Below are 21,960 nucleotides of genomic sequence, written 5' to 3' on the forward strand. Positions count from 1 at the left end.
CAAATTTTTGCATGTGCAACTCACGTGCAAGCTGTCAGTAGCAGATGCCATCGTTTAGATCTCCCGAAAGGCTAAAAAAATATACAGTGCATCTGTGTTTCAATTATTTGTGTGAGCTGCGCTTCCATACATCTCTCTGGAAAAGAAATTCAGTGTCTTTACACACCTTCGTAAGGCATGATGAGAAGATCTTGACATACTTCTACATGTAAAAGAAGTTGAAATTCAAATACAGCATTAAGCTCCCAGTCAGCACTGTATGTATGCATGTATGTATGGCTCTTTTCCACTGCTTTTTTAATGTGTGACGTGATCATAAGCCAACTAGCCTGACAGTATATCCTCATGCATATGAAAATGTAACAATCTAGCCTATATGGTGCCAGTGTGTAGTGCTTGAAGTGCAGGTGAACGGAATATTTACCTTTATCTTTCTGAAGGAGTGCCTGTTAGGATAGCTTAGGTTGGATGCTGTATCTCCTGTGTTAGAGCGTAGGATTAGTGATCTTTAAAGGGACCTTGAAACAATTTTGATAAACTTGTACAAACTTACTGAGTGTTAGGTTAGGTCCTTTTGATCATTAATTGACGCATCTAAGTTCTCCGCATAAAGCTTGTAGTTTATTATAAGGTTTTAAAAATGTACATCACTGCCGATCGCAGCGCAACACTTCGCTGAATTTTCAGGCGCCCCTGACCATTTGACGCAAGGTGCCCTAATGACGCTATCCGACTGGCAGCCTAGGGTGTGTCATCAATAATTTTTCCAACTTTATGGTGAACGTATGTTGGTCGTAATAGTTGGAATGTTAGTTAATTTGTTTCTGTATAAAGCAAGTAACAGAAAGAGAATGCGCAAGGACAATTTCTGACTACACTTAAGCACTTCCGGCACAAAACAAGTGTCGTCTGCTTGTGTTACAACGTGCTCCATGTTCATAAGAGCTCCGCTATCAGTGTTGATCTCCATCTTCCTTCTCGTAAACACCATGGTTCGCCCTTGTTAAATTGTGGGCTGCAAACGTAGCGGCTGGCAATATGTCAAGCTCCGACATCACATCCCTCTGTAAGGCAGCAGACGAGCAGAGTGGCTGCAGCGCATCGGACTGTCGATATCCAATCGGTGCCAGAATCTGCATGTTTGCGGCTGTTGCCTTACGCTAGAGGATTACTACCACAATAGCGTTTCATGTGTCCGGTATTCGGGTAAATGCAAGTGCAAGCGAACTGGGCCTGGCCGTTTGACTGTGCAGTTTCACGGGATGAGCAGAGGTGCAAACGTGAATGGTCTGCACAGTGCAGCCACTTGGTGGCACAGAGCTCAACCAAACACAGTAGCAGTAACGAAGTGCGTTCTTCTTTGGTGCTGGTGTAAATTTTCTGCAGGGGTGTAATTGTGAACACATTTTTGTAAACGTTTCAAATGTTTTACACTTCGTTAAAGCAATATTAGCTCTTTGTTTGGCTGGTTAAGCTCTGCGCCACTAGGTGACTCGACCGTGCAGACCGATCAGGCCACTCACGTACATCTGCGCTAAAGCTCCTTCATCAGCCTGAGTTTATGCCTCCACTCATCCATCGAAATGCCCAGCTCGCCTGTGGTAACTGGAGTACCGGACACACTCGGTGCTGCGACAGAATGCTCACAATGCAAGCTGCTTTGATAGCTGTTGCGTGTGGTCGACTGCCAAGTGGCTGGCGGAGAGATGGGAGAGGCTTCACGCGTGCGCTTCTAGAGAACCGGAAGTAGACGACACGATGCGCCATCATGACACAGCGCAAGTGAAGGCGGGGCTTAGCCCCGATTGCTCGGCAAACGAGTTGAGAAAATGCGTGGTTGTGGAGGAGGGTGACTTGTAATCGTCTGTAGGTTCTCTTAATATGAGACACTTCACACAAGTTCTGGGGCGAATGATTGACTGTAGCTGTACTTTACGCATCTACAAAATTTGTCCGGTCCGTTTCATGGGTTCTTTAAGGATGTGACACACAGAATGGTTTGGAGCACACTTGTGCAAATCAATTCACTAATAATTAATTTGTAACCAGTAACGTTTTCTTTTTCTCACTGTTTTGTAATTGTCACTTTCATTTCTTGAGCAGTGACTTGATGGCAATCAAATTTCTTTTTCCTCACCTCTTTATGTGTCACTTTCTTCTAGATAACATGTTCTAACCAGCAATACATGCATGTATGCATGTAGACTTCACAGTAAACTGTTGGGAGTAGCGTATCTTCTCTTTCATGTCTTTCATAATGTTTATAAATTTGGGCAATTCTACAATATTATGAATCTTGCATCAAATATTACAAAAAATAAACTGTTTGCAAAAAGGTGTTAAAAAAGTGTTGAAACAAAAATTACTGGCACAGAATTGCAAAAAAAAAAAAATGTGTACGAAAAGTAATTCTGATGATACCTGCGCCACCCTCTTGTGGGCAGCGCAAGGTTCCATAGGCCAGAGGGGTATCTACTTCAAGCAAGTTTTAAACAAGTTTCTGAAGAAGGTGAAAGCGGCAACAGTAAAGTCGCTATCATCTAGAACCTATGTGTTGCTAAATAGACTGGGCTGCTCTAAGTTTGCAACTCTTTGTCTACTGTGTCTAAAAGTGAATCGTCATTAATGACTTGTGTATGTATATCACACAGTGTGTATTTGGGGTAAACATTTAATGAAGAATGCATGCTATTCCCGTGCTGAGCCCCCCCCCCCCCCCCCCCCCCCCCCCCTGTTGCCTTTAGAAGTCTGTGAGGATTTTATTTATTTTAAATTTCACAGGTTGGCAGGTGTGGAATAGATCCTTCACGACTGAAAAACAAGCATTTAGTACTACGGGGAAGCTTTGTGCATGATCTTGTTGAGACATGCCAGTTTGTGCTGCCAGCACTTATTGTGTGAATTCAGTAACAAAATAAATTAGCAACACCGCAGCTGTGGCCTGTGGAAACATGGTGAAAAACAGCTTTCTTATTGTGTTACGATTAAGTGCAAATAATGGAGCTTGAGCCAATGGTAATAGGCTTTTTTTTTATTATTATTGTTACGAGATAACATGGCCTGAAACATATAAAAAGTGAAGCACAAAAACTAGGTAAACATTTAACATTGCCCAGAAAAATTTTTGGTCCAGCTGTAGCTGCACAAGAAACTTTTGTTTCTGCTTAATATTGAAGTGATGCTTGTCACTGCTATTGCCCCACTATCTTTGTCTGACCATGAAGGGCTTTATAGCGGACAGGCAGCGCTTCTGTGGCTGTTCATTGATAGTTTTGACCATTTGGAGCCCATTTTCTCAAAAGAAATATGTTTACGGCAGATTTCACAACTCGCAGAAAAAGAAAGGGGCTGCTAAATTTGACGTGTGGGCCACAAGTGACTAGCACTAACCCTCCCACCTGGTTTGCTGTTAACAAAGTGTTCAAAATTTGGTCTGGTTGGCAATAGTTTCCCACTACATACCTGCTTTTTCACATGATAGTGCTAATGCGGCATACCATAATGAGTAAAGCTATTAGGTGATGAGATGGGTGGTTATTGGTCCTCTGCTTGTTTTCTTCCACTGTCACTTTCATACCATTGTGAGCTCATTCAACGCTGCACTTTCTTGTTTTTATTCCTCCATTCAGCATGTCCATTCAGCATATTTACTTTGTTACATTTTTGTTAATCGATGGACCAAAATTGTGTCTTGGCTATTAGAAGCTCCGATTTTCATCAGCTATGTAATGCACATTGTAATCTTGATGTGTAGGTGTTTTTGCATTCTATTCCACCGTCATCAGAATGTAGCAACCAAAGTCGAACCCATGCTCGTATGCTTGGCAAAAGAATGCCATTGCTAGTCTACGCACCATGAATAGTCCCTATAATGCCCTTTAGGCACACACTTGTACATACATACACGAGTGTGCATGTACATACTTGTGCATACTACATACACAGCACACGGAGTGCAACGCACGCATAATTAGTGGAGGTTGTGTGTTTGGCTCTCACTGGCGGCAAGTTATTTTTTCATCCACTTTCATTTCCCTTTAGCTTATTATTTCTACACTCAATTAAATCCACAAATAATTTCCTGTGCGATTTCCATAGCTTCATTACCTGTTGGCTTTGTATGGTTGTGTCTAACAAAATTGGGCCTCTTGGTTCGCCTTCTTGTTCACTCATAAGCGGAACTTTTGGATGCCATTTTTTTCTCTTTGTGCAAAATTTGGCACCCTAGAAATTCAGAAGTGGCAGTTTTAGTTGCTTGCTCCTGTCTCTAATACAAAACATAGCCATTGCAACTTCAAAGTGTGTAAAGGCATCCTTTTTTAAGTTTTAATAATCATTGGCATGTTTTTCCCTCTACTGCCTAATTGTTAACCCTGTATTGATTGCAGAGTTTCAATATTGAGTATGAAGTTTCTGGCTACATGTCTGGCCAACACTGAATGACAGGCAGCAAGCGTCATTTGTTGGTTTAGGGCAGGAACACAGGACGATGAAGCATAAGTTTGGCACGGGACTAGTTATTTTTTTCTTTAAGCACAGTCAGGGAAGTCAGACAGATGCAAGATCTTCAGCTGCAGTGGTATCGCATACACTTTTGACCGTTTTCACACCAGCTGTGTCATACTTTGCAGACAGACGCGAACGTCACCGTGGTTTCTACGCGCCGCACTTGTTTGTTTGCCCTGCCCAAACCTAGTAAGGAGGCCTTTAACCTTTTAATGACAGCACATATAAATATCTGAAGATAAAAAATGTGTATTTAAAAAAAATCTATAAATGCAAGACTCATCAGGAATAAGCATAATTGACAAATAGAAAAAAATATTTTGCAGAAACTCTTGTAGCATTAGGAGGAAACCCCAGGCATAAAAATGGAAGAGGGCTTCACCCCAAGCCACCTCCGGCTTCGTTTGGAATTTGTACCGACGGCTCTCGGCATATGTAAACCATAGGTGTACATTTCATGCGCTATAAACATAGAAAGTTTGGGCCCATAGAAATGCATGGGAGGCTGGTGTGTCTGTCTAGGGAGACACTGTCCCCCTTTGCCTTGACTAGCGTCTGCAAGTGGTGTTTCTTCCCTACTTTTTCCCACACCAGAACTGAGGGACTGTGGCACGGCGCACTAAGTCATGCTGTTGGACGCCAGACCAGCAAGCTTTGTGCTTGTCATGAGACAGATCACCTAGTCACTTTCATTTCACAGTGCAAATTCTACAAACTTAGACTTGAGGGTCTACAAGTGCGACATCTTCGACCAGGTTTTGGGACAGCTACAAGTTGTCTGCATATTTCCATAACCAACCCTCCCGCACTCCATTAAAAAATTTAGATGGAACAAAACTGTAAGCACCATCTAAGGATTCCCTCAAGTCCCTACCTTTAGGTTTTTTATTCATAACCACACGCACATATAACGGCTAAGCTAGCTTTAGGAAACCGGCTGCCGTGGTGCAACACATATTAGAGCCTTGTCCCATTTTTCTTGCTAAGGAATTGGGTGCAAGTTAGATTTATACTTTGTTTCAGAGCTTTACTGTCATTTCTATTTTAGTTTTCTGCTTTGGACATATGGAAAGTGAGTGTACTTTTGTTTCGGGGACGTGCTAGTATTGGGCAAATGCTGCCAAATGAATCAGCAGTGTGTTTTGGGGTTCTTGGGCATTTTGTCTAATTTTGATTAATTTCGTTGTTCCCGTCAGGGTCGAATTAACGAAATTCAACTGTGAATTAGTGAAGGCATCTGGGCAATGTGAGACGGCTCTTGCAAATGAAAAGATATGTGAATTCGGCCTTAGTCAGACTAGTGGATCGGAGACAGAACCACAACACACATTGGGCACTAATTGTACGGTCTCAGTTTTCATGAAGCACGAGTTGCATTGCTATATGAAGTGGCAGCTTATAAATTTCCTGACAAACACATCAAAGAAATGCACTCTTGTTCCCCCAGTACATGAGCCATGCTTACCATAGTCAAGATGAATTTGTGTTATAGCATACTGCAGTTATGTTCACTTAATGCGAGAAACCTAACAGCTGCTATTCTGTTAGCTGTGTTAATTGCACATATAAATGCACTTAACTTTCCCCTCTCATCATAACAGAGGTTTAGCTTGAGTATAGTTAGCATTCCCTTTGTAACAAAAGGTTTTTAAAGCTGTTATCTTAGTGCTGATAGTTTTTTTTTTTCAGTGCCCATTATAGTGTACTGGTAGCATTTATATGAACAAATTGTGTTTATGAATAAAAAACGTAAAGGTACAGACATGAGGTAATTCTTGGATGGTGCTTGCATCTAAATTTTTTAATGGGATGCGGGAGTGTTGGTTATGGAAATGGGCAGACAACTTATAGCTGCCCAAAAACCTGGTCGAAGACGTCTCACTTGTGGACCTCCAATCCCTATGTTTGCAGAATGTGTATTGCGAAATGAAAGTGACTAGATGATCAGTCACATGACATAAGCACAGAGCTTGCTGGTCTGGCCTCCAACATCATGACTTAGTGCAAAAGTAAGACAAGTGGTGAATCTAGTAAGTGTTCAAGTATAATAATCCTCCCTCCCCCTTTTTTTTTGTCTCAGACCCTTTAAGGTTTACAGTAAGCATGAGGCAAGATGTTGTAACCGGCAGTACTTTCTGTTGTGTCATTGTACTTGTTGAGGGTTGGTAGTTGTGTTAGGAATGTATTCCCACTCGCTTGCCATAGAATGGGGAAAGCCATGTGTTACCCAATGTGGTAGCTCATTGTCTATGGCATTCTTTTGCTGAGACTTAGGTCAAGGGGGCTTGATTCCCAGCCGTGGCAGCTCCATTCCAAGAGGGGCAGACTGACAAAATGCTTGTGTGCTAATACTTAGGTGTACACTAAAGAAAAGTGATCAAAATTAATTTGAGAGATGCTGCAGTGAAAGACTCCATAGCCCTAGTGTTGCTTTGGGACATTAAACCCCACAAATTATTCAGCCAATCATAAGCCGTCTGCTAAATTTCAGTAGGAGCTATGTGAAAAAGAGTGGCCCCTGCCTGATCGCTAGCTGTCTGTGGTCTTGAATGCACAATGAAGAGTGCCACATGGTTTTCATGTCTTGGCTGCAGGCGCAGCACGTACAACCATCTCAGCAGCTGGCTAACTGACGCAAGGAACCTCACCAACCCCAACACAGTGAGTCCCTGTTTGTTTGTGCCACGGCAATGCACTGCGTGCTGCGCTCCAGACATTGTATGACGGAATGTTGGCAAGTCTGCTGGAGCGGCAGTCTGTAGTGTTCAGTGCTGTCCTTAGGTTTCACCACCTCCCCATCTATAGTATGGTGAACGCATACTAGGCACTGAGCAGGGCAAGTTGCATACATGCCCCCGATGGTATGAGTTGCGTTATAAAGTGTGAAATACGCAAATGCATAGTAATGGCTGAAACTGCACATTACTGCTTGAATGCTGGTTGTACTGACTACTTTTGCTTCTGTCTTTTGGAAGGGTCTGCTTTTTGCTTAAAGCTTAGTGGTTTTGGTGGGCATAGAATGTAAAATGTATAGCAGTAGGTATATCTCTTGGTGTAGCCAGGTGAAATAAGATTCAAGCAATGATAGTATTGATTCAGAGGTTTTTCTAATATTAATTCAATGCAATGTTCTAGTCTTCCATTGTTATGTTTTATTTTGTAGGCTTGTGTTGTTTGTCCACACATGAGGATGTGGGAATACTGTTGCATTTTTATACCAGGCTGATAATTGTAGTTACAAGCAGCATGCATTTGCCCTGCCAGTAAAAAAGCTGCTATAAAACTAATTTCTTGTGCAAGGCAAGCATAAAAATTAATCTAAGATACCACAGATAAAAGGTGATCTTTTTGTATGCCATGTCGAATAGCACAAAAATTAGGAAAAGGCATATGTCAGCATGCATAGTAAAAGTGAAATGAAAAAGAAAAGAGAACTTGCCATCTGTGGGAACTGGAGGTTGAGGGTATGGCTTCCATCAGTGGCAGTTCTTCCACTTTCACTTACCATTTTCTTTACTAAGAACATAAACACTTTGCACATGTAACCCTCAATCATAATTATTTATGCAATTCAATTTAAATAAGAGTTACCTTACCCTACACTTTCCCTGGTTTCATTGCCTGTTGGCTTCACATAGTTATTGTAGAGTCTCTCTGTTCCCTCTATCCTTCTAACTCGAACAATACAGTTATGAATATTAGACGCGCCGTGGTTGCTTAGTGGCTATGGTGTTGCCTGCTAAGCATGAGGTTGCGGGATCGAAACCCAGCCATGGTGGCCGTATTTTAATCGGGGTGGAGTGTGAAAACACCTGTGTACTTAGAATTTGGTGCACATTAAAGAACCTCATGCGGTCCAAACTACTCCGGAGTCCCCCACTACAGCGCACCTCATAATTGGATCATGGCTTTGGCACGTGAAACACCGTAATTCTTTTATGGATATTAGCTTTCCTTAAGGGAAGTAGGGACTTCCATTTTTCAGGAAAAGTTTTTAGCAGAAAAGACAGATCAAGGCGAAATTTGATGCAGCATACTTTCTTTATTTTGCCCAAAATTCACGTAAATTTTTCTGTAGTTGTGACAGCCCTCGTTTGTTGGCACATGCTTTAAGAACAGCTACCCCACCTGCTTGTTGCAGTGTTAGAGGGAAGAAATAAAGATTTTTCACTTGACAGCTAAGTCATAACAGCCACAAATAAGAGGCACTCCTCCGTTGCAGTTGCCAGTTTCCATGCCTTTCCTACTGTGCTATGCTGCCTCCTGGTTTATAATTTTGCGTGTGCTTGTGGTGCTCTAAAACACCAAACTTCACAACAATGACAATTTGCAAAGCTTGTGTTATTTGTCTTGGAATGAACAGCGAAATAAGTGAAAAAAATAAAAAAAAATGGCCGCTGGGCACTGTTTGCAGGCAGGTAACTTTGAGAGTGCTTTATGGACTGCTCAATTTATAAAGCCTTGTTTAAAGATGAGTTCAACCTGCAGGCCTAGTTCAACTGCAATACAAAGGGATAAAAGTTTTTTCCTTGGCATTTGTGCTAGTCAACAATCTTCTAAACTGACTGATTGCAGTCTGTGTTATCTGGTATGTGCTTACATTAGTGATTAAAAGGAACGTTAGTACCTTTCGTTTTGAAGTAGTCGTTGCAGAGTCAGTGCACATTTTACAAAAGAGTTAACACATCTTGAATAGTAACAATTAGATTCAAGAACAGCGCAGGTAGATGATTTGTTATTCAAAAGCTTCAAATATGCGTACACCTGTCAATATGTGGAATCCTGATAGCCGGGTCTTTGGCAGGGAGGGCGTATAATTCATGGTAAGGGGAGGGAAGCCTTTCACAGGTATATACATGGTTTTAAGCAAATATATCTCATAGACTTGGGTTAACTCTGGCCGAAGACGAGGCAACTCGTTATCACGATAAGCGTCCTCTGGTGCGATAAGCGTCCTCTGGTGCCGATGAAGAGTTAATTTGTCGTGAACTGCCCGCAATTTTTTGCTTGTGTATATGTGCAGTTTTTTGTAATATTGAGAAGTAAATATAATACACAATGACTTTTGCTATGGCTTTTTCAACAAGACCAGTAGAAGTGCAGTAGGCATACCTGGTGTCATACTTTGTAGAAAAAATTGACACAAAATATGGAGGTCTCGGAAAAATGCAGCACTTCTAAAAAAAATTTTTCGCAATTTGTCATGGCAGTTAATGTAGACATGCACCAGCACTGAGTACATGCTGGTGTGCATCTACTCATCTCCATCCAAGGGTTAGAGACCAACTGCAATGAAAATTCACTTTGGATAAATTGCTGACAAATGAGTAATACTTTATACTGTTGAATCAGTCTTGGCAAAAGGCACCGGGTAAAAGCCACTGAGCTGGTAATTTTATTTTTTTGTAAGCAGCCTTTAACAGCACGATGCGTGTACCTGGTGGTGTCGCTGCAATGCAAGTCCCAGCATGCCGCATCATATTTTTCAGCGCACCACAGCTGCCGGCCACTCAGACTGGCTCGTGTCTGAGCGTCTGGGTGGCAAGAGGGCTCATCGCAGCACCCCACGCCGACCACAGTTTCTACACTATGTAGCAGCATGGTCTCTGAGATTGCATGGCTGTGCTGTTGCAATCTCTGAGGTCATGCCAAGGAGCCACGTGTTAGGTCATGCATCACTTTTGGCTTTGCTGAACAGAAAACGCTACTGCACAGTTTGCGCTGTGAATCGAACCCTCAGCCTGTATCTGTCTTTAAGTAATAAAGCAACAAACGTACTGTGTGATTGTTCAAGTACAACAATATCACCCTCTTAATCTTACTGTCAAGTGTTCCTCTGGCTGAACCACCAGCAATGATATTGTGATGCACTGACAAAAGCTATTGAAGCTTATAAAAGGTTGGCTTGCGGGGAAGGAAGGGCTTACAGCCCCACCATTCACCTGCCATCACTGCTTTTGCCAAGTAGTGCTAACCTTTGATGCGCACCATCCTTCCCTGATACATTGCTGCTCACACTTGTTCCAATCCCACAATTTCCACTCCCAGGGTTTCAGCTTCCTGGATTTTCCCTTTCACTGCTGTTGCAGGCTCGCACCTCTATGCAGCAGTAGCAAATGTCAGATGACGTTGCTTCTGCTCTGAACTAGATGCTGAGATGACGTAAGTTCCACTTAAGTCATCCGAAATCATCATGCCGGAAGCTAAGGGAATGAGTGAGAGAGGATTGCGGAGGAGGAGGGTAGGTTGCCGGTATTCAACGTAGTCGGCAGAAATGTATATGGAGGGGTTTTTGAAGGGGTAACTTGGCAACAAATAGAAAGGGTTGGGCAACATGATAAGCCCTGTTTCTAATCTCTGAGGTAGTGAAGAGGACGTTGGTGGGTGATAGATGATCAGAGAAAGGGCAATGGCAGCACAGTTAAGTATGTGCACATTAATAATAATAAAAATGATGGATATCCTGCCTGTGCCTGCTTCCAGGTAATGGGGTTTGCTCTCGTTTTGTTAGCCTTGTTGTATGGTTCACACCACAGAAGAAGTGATCTTTTATTCCAGATTCTTTTCATGTCAACTGTTCCATTGTTTCCCCCCATTTTGTGTGCAGGTCATCTTCTTGATTGGTAACAAATGTGATCTTGAAGCTCAGAGAGATGTCACGTATGACGAGGCAAAGCAGTTTGCTGACGAAAATGGTGAGCAGTGGAAACAAGCACATTGGAAGTTCTTTTTTCGTATGAATGAAGTAGTACAGCAGAAATAGCGTAAGTGCGCATGTGAGAAGCCTGAAAGACAGCTGCTTTTGCAACTGTGTCTGATCCGCAAAAATGTGCACTATTTTGCTGCCAGCTGTCCGCAGTCTATCCACAGCGTGCTTTTGTGCAGCTACATTGTTAAAAGTGTTTTAGAACTTCCTAAGAAATGAAACTGAAAATGGCTATAGAAAAGCTGCAGTAGATTTCTGTTAATTTGACTCCGGTTAATTGGATTTTTTGGTCATTGCGATCACGACTGAAGGTCCTATGCAGTGCCGTTCATTTCTGTGGGTTCAAACTATCGCTATTTCGGTCCTAACATTCGCCTTTGTTAGTTAATGTGAACTTGACTAGTCAGCACACGCATGCTTTTGATTCAAGAAAATGGGGCCAAAAATTGCCTGCGCGGTGCAGTCAGGAAATCAAAGCAGCTTTTGTAGCATTTCTATGCTTTATTGCATAAAGGCCAACCTCCATGGAGCGAACTTTTGCTGTGAATATTGCGTAGCGGAATATTCCAGCACGGAGCACTGCTGCATATTTGTCACCCCACACTTAATGCAAGCAAGAGCGGGCAAACACCGCTGACCGTGCCACTAACGCAGCCTGCGAGGAATTGTTGTGGCCAGATGAACTCGACTTAGGTGGCCAACGAAAGCCAACGGCTGTGCTACAATCATTGTTGCAAGCTCTCCGGTGCACGCAGCCACTTAGGGTGGTGGTGCTAGCTAGGTGGTGAATATCTGCAGAGATTAGATCGGCGGCAAACAGCCAGTTTTTGGTTGTTGAAAGTTAGCTTTTTTGCTCCTTGGTGATTGGCCTTAACACAGATGTAGTGCAGTGAAGTTGACTATAGGAAACCGGCCGCCAGTGTGCAACACCTAGTAGACCCTTGCCCATTTCTTGTGCTAAAAAATCGGGAGCATGTTAGATTTCTACTATGTTTAGGTGCTTTAATGTCGTTTCTATATTACTTGTCTACTTTGAACAGACAGCCCCGCATGTTAGAATAGGGCAGTGTGTTTTGGTATTTTTTCTGCATCTTAATCCACTGCCGGATAATGTAATTTTGTTGGTCCCGTCAGGGCTGAATTAACAGAAGTCTGCTATTATATTTTATTAGTTAGAGCGTTTTGAGGCTTGCCAGCATATTTTCTAGGGTTTAGGAGTCATGGACCTTAATTTAACGGAAAAAATGAGGAATTGAAAATATGGTGGCAGTATATTTTTAACCTATCGTGACTCTCAGCCAATTGCTAAGACGCCTTTCTAAAACTTGTTCACTACATCGTGGGAGTTCATGTGGCAGATAATTATTGTTATATTACTGTGAAGTTTTATTTTCACTGGTTAGCTTTAGTCAGGGGCATAAGTAAAAATGGCACTTTTCACTAGGCAAGGAAGCCATGCAAGATTGTACAACTAATTTGCCTCCAGCCTTTCAAGACTAAACGTGTGAATGCCTGTTGCTTTGTTTAAATGAAGTTATATACAGGTTACTTTATAGCAATACTGCTACATGCATGTTTGCGTGCTGTTCTCCTTTTTTTTTTTTTTCTAGAAAACTATGCAATAAGTGCGTTTGTGGCGTCAACAGTGGAGCGGTTTCAGATAGTCTTGTAGTGTAGTTGTCAGTTGTGCACTTAACACCCCAACCGTTAAACCATTCCGTTTCTAACTCGGAAAAAAAAGTTTGATGCAGGATGCAAGTATGGAAGCTTGTGTTAGTTGGCAATGGTTGTTTTCTCTGGTGTTCACAGCACGTATATATACACCGGGTGTTTCAGCGAGCACTTTCAAAATTCTTTAAAGGTTGTCTGTGCCAGATAGCACAATTCTAGTTCATGAGCTGGTCTGCTTGAAGGGACGAACACTGCACAAAAAATTGAAATGCATAATTAACCCCTTTAGTGTTCAGGACAAACAGAACTCGTCCTAGCCAAAGCATCCCCAAATTGTTTTGGATGAGCAGAACTTATTCTACGAGAACAGTTTTCCTCTTGAGTGTTTAGGACAAGAAGCGCTCGTCTGTGGCTTGGATTGTGTGTCGCCCACCAGATGGAAGCACTTACTTGATGTCAGTTTCTCTTGCGACAGGAGCGTGGTTTTTGTGTGAAAATGTGGTGTCTGGTTACGGCGACGCATGCATAGCTGGCCTGTCAACCCGAAAAAGAAGCTTTTTATCTTCATCTTCTTCCAAAGAAGATGATTCGCATACCGAATCTATATCTTGTGTCTGGATTAAGACAGCGATGACGCTGATTTGAGCAGTTTTTCTGGGGATAAGAACATCTCAGAAAAGAACATTGCGAGTGCTCATCAGTGGGTGCCGCTTGATGTCAACGATCCTTGCGCAAGCCTCCTCGGTTTCTATTTTTAGCCGTTCCAGCAAGACTTTCAATTCGATGTCGCCAGATGACCGTCTAGAGCACATACAGTAGTTTCTCGATGAGGAACTGGTTACACTAGTGGTCGATGAAACCAATCACAACAGGGCTGAAAAGTAAAGTGCTCTTGTCCCAGTGTCATTCCCTGCTTTGAAGTTTACTGCACAGTCTCGAAGATTCCCAAGTGAAGCCGCCAAAGGTTGACTAGCCTACTCCAGTGAGCAATGATGAAACATTTGCAACTGTTTGCTTTATGTGGTTTGTATTTCTTATCAGGAGCAGGCAGCTGGTTTCATATGTAGTGTTCAGAAATGAACTGTATTGTGTTGATTTGACTTAGAGGGGGACACGGGTTCTAAAAGGTTCTTTATTTTTGGTTCGATCTGGACTAAACTTTGCTGTTTCAATCAGTTTTTCATGCCGATTTCAAATCTATAATTGGTTTTTCGATACCTACTCTGGTTCAGAAAGTATTAAAGTCTAAAAATAAACTTAATGTGTACTTCTTACAGGGCTTTTTGGCAATTTCGCATTGCTAAGCACATAAAGTAAGTGCATGATGCTAATGCCAAAGACTTGCTCTAGGGGGGGATGCTATATTTATTTGTTTGACAGCATTCTAAAGGTAAGAAACCAGACCAACATTTACTGTGAATATTTTTTTATTATTTTTCACTCATTCTTTTTATTGTAATTTGCAAAATTATGCTATAGTAGCAGAAATAACATCACCCCCTAGATCATATCAATATGAATATACTGATACCAAACTTGTTATTGTCTATCAACAACATTATAGAGAGAAGCCCTGTAAGGCTGAGTGTGGTGTGTAAAAACATAGAACTGAGAAAAACTCATTTGAAGTTTAGATAGCTATATCTTTTTCTACAATGCAGCTACAGCAATATTAAAGGGACACTAAAGGCAAATACTAAGTCAAGCTAAAATGTTAGATTAGTGCTCGAGAATCTCTAAGGCATCAATATTATCGCAAACAGAGCCTTAAAGGACCCCTCACCAGGCCCCATAGCAAATTTTGGTCGTACACTGCAAGTTGTTACATGTGCCGTAGGGAGCGTTCTGCCACAAAAATGTTTCAAATTGGCTTATTAATAGCCAAGATATAAATATTTTAGTGCCGCGAACCCATGATTTCAGCAGGCAGGCTCCACTGCAAAGCAAGATGCTCTCTCCACTCGCCCCGTCTAGCCTCCGCAAGTAAAATTCCTTCCCTGCGTTCTCCCATACCGGACCTCGAGGATCGCGTGACGCATATGTCACAGGCCCCCGCCTTCATTTTTCTTTCTCCTCGTTTTTTTTTTTTTTTCTCGGCGTTACACACTTGCGCTGACAGCGTTGTGCACGAGCTGTTGTCTCGTTCACGCAGCGCACAATTTTGCGCGCTGTGCACAAGGACACATGACTAGCGGTATAATTTGGTGCTACATGAATACTGAGGCAGAACAAGCGGATCGCAGAGCATGATCATGTTCTGCAACATGGTAGAAAATGGCATGGTTTTGGTACCTGCACACGTGACTGCACGGCCGTGGGGACAAGCAGATGAAGCGGAAGTACATCTCTCTTGCTTCAGTGCGAAGTAAAACGAAAAACACGCAGACATTCTGTTTGTGTGTTTTATTACTTCTCTAAACTTTAATTCGTCAATTCAAGCAACACACCACACAAATAACAGTTGGTGCCTTGAATAATTCTCGGAAGTCACATGATACCACGAGCGACATCACACTGCGAACCCGAGTATGTAGGCGCAGGGACGCGAGTACGTCATCCTCCGGCTTAGAGTGCAGTGGCCGCGAGAAGGGAAAACGGTATTCGGATTGCAATTTCAGACCTTTTCGCAGTGCATAGCAATGTAAACAAACTTTGCAAACACCATGGTTGGCGCGCATTGTATGCTCTGCGCTTGTCAGCTCAAAATGGCCAGACCTGCTGAGGGGCCCTTTAATAATCGAGAAATTGAGGTGAATGCACGACATGATTAGAGACTCGCCTGGGACATTCAAGCACTTGCCCGATGACGAAAGCACTCCTCAGTTAAATTCTGTCACCAGTGCTCAATTACTGGTTGCTGAAAACATCCTAGTGTTGTATTATAAGATGGAATAAAATGCTACAAATCCAGTTATATTTCATTTTTCAAAAAAAGAACTCATTGAAATTGTCGTTGACAACAGCGCAGGCGGTCGAAAGGTTTTGTTTGCGCTCAACTCAGTGCCACCCACGCTTTCGCGTTCCAGAACTTTCCCAATCGCATAGTGCTGCGCTGGTTTTGCTGGCTCGCGAAACTCGCACAAACTGCAAGTAGCAGAGAATTCAACTTCTATGTGATGTCGCAAGATGCCCGAATGGTCTACGCCACTTGACCAAAAAGCAGCTGCAGCGGCAATCATACCACTATGTCTTGACTCGGTACCGCTGTCTGTCTGGCATCGTTTTACTCACTGACGGCAGGCAGCAAAGGGTGGTGATCGCGTATGCTACGTCACCACTCCCCCAGTTCAGTGGCGGGAGATTTGAATTTCGAAAAATGCATTTGGACCCTTCAGATGCAATTTTCTCGTAAACTAAGTTTTTTCTTGGCACGAAACAAGCGTTGCAAGGTTTCTGGGATGGTTTTAAAGCAGTCAATGTCGACTTAGTATTTGCCTTTAGTGTCCCTTTAATGACGTCATTTTGTAGCTATATTCTTGACGAGAAAGGCCACTAAATATGTATGACTGTACCCCCCCAGGAAACAGGGAAAAGCTTGTTATAAAGCCATGTACTGCCCCTAAACCAGCATGAGAAACTACATTTACTACTTCAAGTGCCTGTTCTAGTGACCTGCAAGCTTAATAAATACAAAATTTTTTTATTAAAGTAGCCTTTCCTTAGCCGAATAAACTTGCAATGTTAGTCAAAAACACGCATGGAATACTTATTGAAGGGCCTAAATTAATTATTGTCGTACAAAAACGCTTCGCTCTACAGCCTGCCAGTGCTCTATAAAAGGTCCTTTGCTGGCTTGTGCAGTTTTCAAAATCTGGCCTTAGTAGCACTACTGTCTGATGCTCCAAAGTTTTTGTAACGAGCAGCTTGAATTTGCACTTCTTGCACGCTCAGCCGACTCGCCCACTGAATACTGTATGCTGCATCAGCTCAGTCTAGAATGCCGCTGGACGCGCCAGCTGACAATCCAATGACATCAACCTGCAGCTAGGCCCAGTAGAATCAATGGCATCGGTAGAATGCCGCTTTGGACGCAACAGGTCGTTCTGACCGTTCCGTTCGTGCCTCTCGTTCCATTGACGCTTTTTTCTTTTTTTCCGAAAGCTTGACATGCCTTCTTTATACGAGCGTTTCCTGACCTGCCTCAGGACAAAAAGACGGTGCATCAGCCACGTGAACACAAGCTAAAGCAGATGAAGACCACCCATGCAAACCGGCCGCTTCACTCGCCCCAGCCAATGGGAGGCACAAGACGAGAGGCTCGGCTTGTGCACTTGCGCTCCGCCCAATCAGAGGCCAGAAATCTCGCTTTGTAAAAGCGGCGAGAGCGGTTGTTCTGTTTGAGCACGACCATTTTGAGCCGGCACAAAATGTGCACAAAGAAAACAGCTTCAAAACAAGTTCAAGATGGCGGTGTCAGATTTGTCGGTCGTAGCTGTAGAGATGAACTTGGGACGACAGGGCTAGGCGAGCAGGATTTAATTGCAGGATTTACATTTAAAGCATGACATACATTGGCAGTCTTGGGCGACTCCCATATGGAGCCCGCAAAACTAACATACAGCAAACAGTTTACGAGCACACAGCTCACTAGTTCATTTCTGGCATGACAAGGAGCACTCAGCTCCCGACAACGATCACGACACGAGCACTCCCTAGCAGCCGGCAAACGCTGCTTATAAGCTCTCTGCTTGACGTCATAGTTCGACGTCATCGTTCGGACGTGGACGGAGCACGAATGGTCGGGAAGGTTCGTCCAAGCATTGTAAACTTGCCGCCGCCCCACACTATCGTTTACGCCCACACACACGCAAACACACAGGTGCGAACCCATACACACAAAGGCTCCGGAGTCGACGACCGAGGGCTTCGTAGAACCGTGCTCCGTCTCGGGTGGTGCGGCCAAGTACCAATTTCCGGAGTTGATCGCGCGCCACGTGGCTGCCGGTCATCCGCAGTTCTCGGTACCGCCCAGCTTTCAGTGCCGGCGTCAGAGGGCTTCGTAGAACTGCTCCATCTCGGGTGGTGCGGCCAAGTACCAATTTCCGGAGTTGATCGTGCGCCACGTGGCTGCCTGCCGACCGCAGCTCTCGGAAGGGCGCTTCGACTGGTGGGCTTGGAACACGTGCAGCGGGCTGAAAGCTGGCACGTTGCCACCCCGTATGGCCATTCTTAACAGCTCCTCCATGGCCCGGAAAATCTCGCCTGGCCAGTGCAGGCAACCGCTGGGCAGGAAGAGAATGGCTGGCGAGCAAGACGATGGCTTTGCTCTCTGCAACCCCTGCGTACTTGGAATGCCTTCAACCATCTTACAACAACTGGCACAGAAGTCGACCCGGCAACACAATACCGCTCAGCGTTCAAACGCCCGGAATTAGCTGCTAACCCACCAGGCCTCCTATCACAATTTCCATGCAAGTCACTCAACTGGGAATCCCAAATTTTGCCCCAAAATTTCGTGCCGCCAAAGCGAGCGTTCACATTCCTCCGGAGTTCGACCAAACCCGACCGTCGCGCTGCACAACAGTAAAGGATTACGCAGAATTAAACCGAAGCCTTTCAAACACCAATACTCAAACATAACTTCAGCAGCCTAACTTCGCGAACAGCCTGTTCCTACCCTATCACAGTGGCGTACTTATCTCATGTACTGCTGCCACTGAACCGTCTGGCCAACTCCACAGGTACGTCATCACAGACGCGCTAAGTTTGAGGTCCCTATTCCGAACACGTGCTTGCATCATACAAAGTTTTCATCACGCTGACTCACATTTGTTCCTTTAGTCCACACAGGACACGTTCCTTAAATAAACAACCAAATTTGCGTAACTTACGCAACACAGAGGAACCTTCGAACAAATGTCTTCTAATAACTAGCTCTTCGCACGCGTACTAGAGAAGTCAGAATACGGCTGCCTTCGACACACCCGAGCAACCCAGTCATAAACGTTCTGCTTCCTTCCGTCCACACAGGACACGCGCTAATGGACCTAAGAGCTCTTCTCAGTGCAAATCACGCACTTACTGAAAATCTGCGCGCTTAACCTTAGAAAAATCAAAAACACCTAAAAAGAAAGAAGGTTAAATAACACACACGCGCGTTACGATAGGCCTCTCAACGATAACCTTGACCTACAGGTTCCTTACACACAAAAAAAGAAAGCCTATATACTTATTAATGAACACCTCACGAGACTACAGGTTTACTTTAAACGCGTCTTTCAAATCTCTAGCTTCTCAAACAAAACATAAACAGAGCTCATACCTTACTTATTGAAAGAAATCCTCAAATCGCGAAAATCTGCAAATGTTCAAAAATAAAACAAAACAACACTACTACGGAAGGGCTCTTGGCCTCCCTTTCCAAACGCTTTCGTCTGACTCATACTTTGAGTCGGACCCGAGGTGGCCGCGGTTTAAAAGCTACTCTGGCTACGGAGGAACAACAAAAGGGCCGACTCACTATCAACTCCCCCAAGACGTTACGGTCTCCTGCCAATTTGCGTCCTCGCGCCCCGCTTTCAACATGACCTCGACTGACCGCGTCGCTACTCCCCACCTGGTCTCGTCTTGCCACTTTGCGCTTCTTTGTACTGCACGCTGAGCTTCGAAGAGAACGACGGAACGACGAGGAATTTGACTGCCCCGTGCCCTTTGTCCGCGTCCGTGCAGAACAAGCTTCTCGGTCCCCCTTTGACCCGTGGCTCGAACGTTTTCAATGCGTCAACATCGTCAGTGACGACCGCACCTTCTTCCTCGCGCCCTGCCCTTTTGGGTTTCTCGCCATCTTTGGCGGCGCTACATTAGTTACCGTCTTTCGGTCTTTACCGCGCTTCTTATTTCGGCGCTTTCTCTTTGCACTCGCTTTCATGTCGCCTTCTCGTGCCTCGTGCTGGCCGGTACACATTTCGTCGGCCCGGATCGGTCTCTTACCCGTACAGTCTGAGCGATTTACATTAAAATCTACTCTCACTTTGCCTCGACTGGCGAACAGCTCAACCGACTCTGGAACAATGCAGCAGGCTTTACTCGAGTTAGACAACTCGCACTCTTGCGAACTGCCCTCTGCTACATTGCCCAGCTCACGCTGTGCATCGGCACACAGCCCGTCAGTATCGATCGCTGTCTCACGCGCACAGTCCGAATGATTAACAACTGAATCATCCCTATCTAGGCTATCTAGACTGGCGGAGAGCCGCACCGATCCCTGAACAATGCAGGTGTTCTCTCGTGAACTACGGAGCTCGCCATCCCGAGAACTACTCTCAACTGCATCGCTCAGCTCGCACTTCACTTCTGCACGCAGATCTGACTCGACATGGGTGCTCGCGTCTGTCAAGTCCGTAGTATTCTGTACCTCGCTAACGACCTCGCTACCATGAGATGCGACGCACACGCGCGGTAACTGTGCCAATTTGTTCGCAGCTGGCCTAGCTGTCTCTACAGTCCTCTGTTGGCACAGCACCTCGTCGCTCTCACTCTGGCCTTTAACGGCCTCTGTTGCCACTAAGGCATCGTTAGCTGCTAGCACTTCGAGTTCACTTGTAAACGTGCTGCTACTCTCACGGGTACTACTACTTCTCTCGGCTTTCGACTGAAATCTGCTGTCTATTTCCTGCCACTTTCGCTGCGTCCAGCCTACAGATTTCTCAAGCCGCTGTTGACTTCGCTCGATTAACTGCTCAAAACCTTGAAACTCATTGTTCAATGCATCAATGTACTGCCTCGTTACTTCTGTTAGGCCTTCTTCCTGTGTAATGCTTTTCAGTTTCTGCCTTGCTTTTTCCTGTTCTTGCTTAAGGTCTTCCAGTTCTTGCCTAATTGCTTCCTGTTCCCGCTTTTTGCTTAGAATTCGTTTGCCCATTTGTTCTATGAATTTCAAATCATTCTCACTTTCGAGAATTGTCTTACGAATTTCTGATTCCTTCAAGTTCTCATCTACGTTTACCCCGATCTCCTCGCACAACCACAACAGGTCAGCTCTCGTCAAACACCTTAGGACCATGGTCGCTGCTTTAAGCTTTGGCTCTGCTGTCACACAATACTTGTTGCGATACCCACGCAAATCAAAATACAAGTAACAGATCCCAGCGAATCAAATTCAAAAACACAGAAATTGAAGCCTGGTAAATCTTACAGCCAAAACCAAACGCTCACCCACTGAAGCAGCACCATATCACCAGTCCTTCCCCGCCGTATCCAGTCAGTTGCAAGAGGTGGTCAATCTCAAGTCTCCTCCAACTTGATCAGGATGCCGGTCGGTCACCATGTGCCAACGTCCGTCAGCTGCCGTTGCTGTCTCCGAGTCGTAGGCCGATCTAGGAGCCGTAGTCGGATCCCACCGCTGCCACCAGTTGTCAGATTTGTCGGTCGTAGCTGTAGAGATGAACTTGGGACGACAGGGCTAGGCGAGCAGGATTTAATTGCAGGATTTACATTTAAAGCATGACATACATTGGCAGTCTTGGGCGACTCCCATATGGAGCCCGCAAAGCTAACATACAGCAAACAGTTTACGAGCACACAGCTCACTAGTTCATTTCTAGCATGACAAGGAGCACTCAGCTCCCGACAACGATCACGACACGAGCACTCCCTAGCAGCCGGCAAACGCTGCTTATAAGCTCTCCGCTTGACGTCATAGTTCGATGTCATCGTTCGGACGTGGACGGAGCACGAATGGTCGGGAAGGTTCGTCCAAGCATTGTAAACTTGCCGCCGCCCCACACTATCGTTTACGCCCACACACACTCAAACACACAGGTGCGAACCCATACACACAAAGGCTCCGGAGTCGACGACCGAGGGCTTCGTAGAACCGTGCTCCGTCTCGGGTGGTGCGGCCAAGTACCAATTTCCGGAGTTGATCGCGCGCCACGTGGCTGCCGGTCATCCGCAGTTCTCGGTACCGCCCAGCTTTCAGTGCCGACGTCAGAGGGCTTCGTAGAACTGCTCCATCTCGGGTGGTGCGGCCAAGTACCAATTTCCGGAGTTGATCGTGCGCCACGTGGCTGCCTGCCGACCGCAGCTCTCGGAAGGGCGCTTCGACTGGTGGGCTTGGAACACGTGCAGCGGGCTGA

At 44.7% G+C, this 21,960-nt stretch overlaps 1 protein-coding gene across 4 annotated transcripts in view; it reads left to right on the forward strand.

Annotated features, from left to right (window-relative positions):
* The window catches only part of Rab14 (RAS oncogene family member Rab14), a 61,250-nt gene that overhangs the window by 7,004 nt on the left and 32,286 nt on the right, over nucleotides 1-21,960 (forward strand). For all 4 annotated transcript variants that reach the window (XM_050196023.3, XM_050196024.3, XM_055063363.2 and 1 more), the window contains exons 3-4: nucleotides 7,101-7,167; nucleotides 11,114-11,201. In XM_050196023.3, the coding sequence (XP_050051980.1) occupies nucleotides 7,101-7,167; nucleotides 11,114-11,201 (155 nt within the window). The remainder of the gene's footprint in view (nucleotides 1-7,100; nucleotides 7,168-11,113; nucleotides 11,202-21,960) is intronic.

This window comes from Dermacentor andersoni, chromosome 1 (assembly GCF_023375885.2).
Source record: "Dermacentor andersoni chromosome 1, qqDerAnde1_hic_scaffold, whole genome shotgun sequence".
NCBI lineage: Eukaryota > Metazoa > Arthropoda > Arachnida > Ixodida > Ixodidae > Dermacentor > Dermacentor andersoni.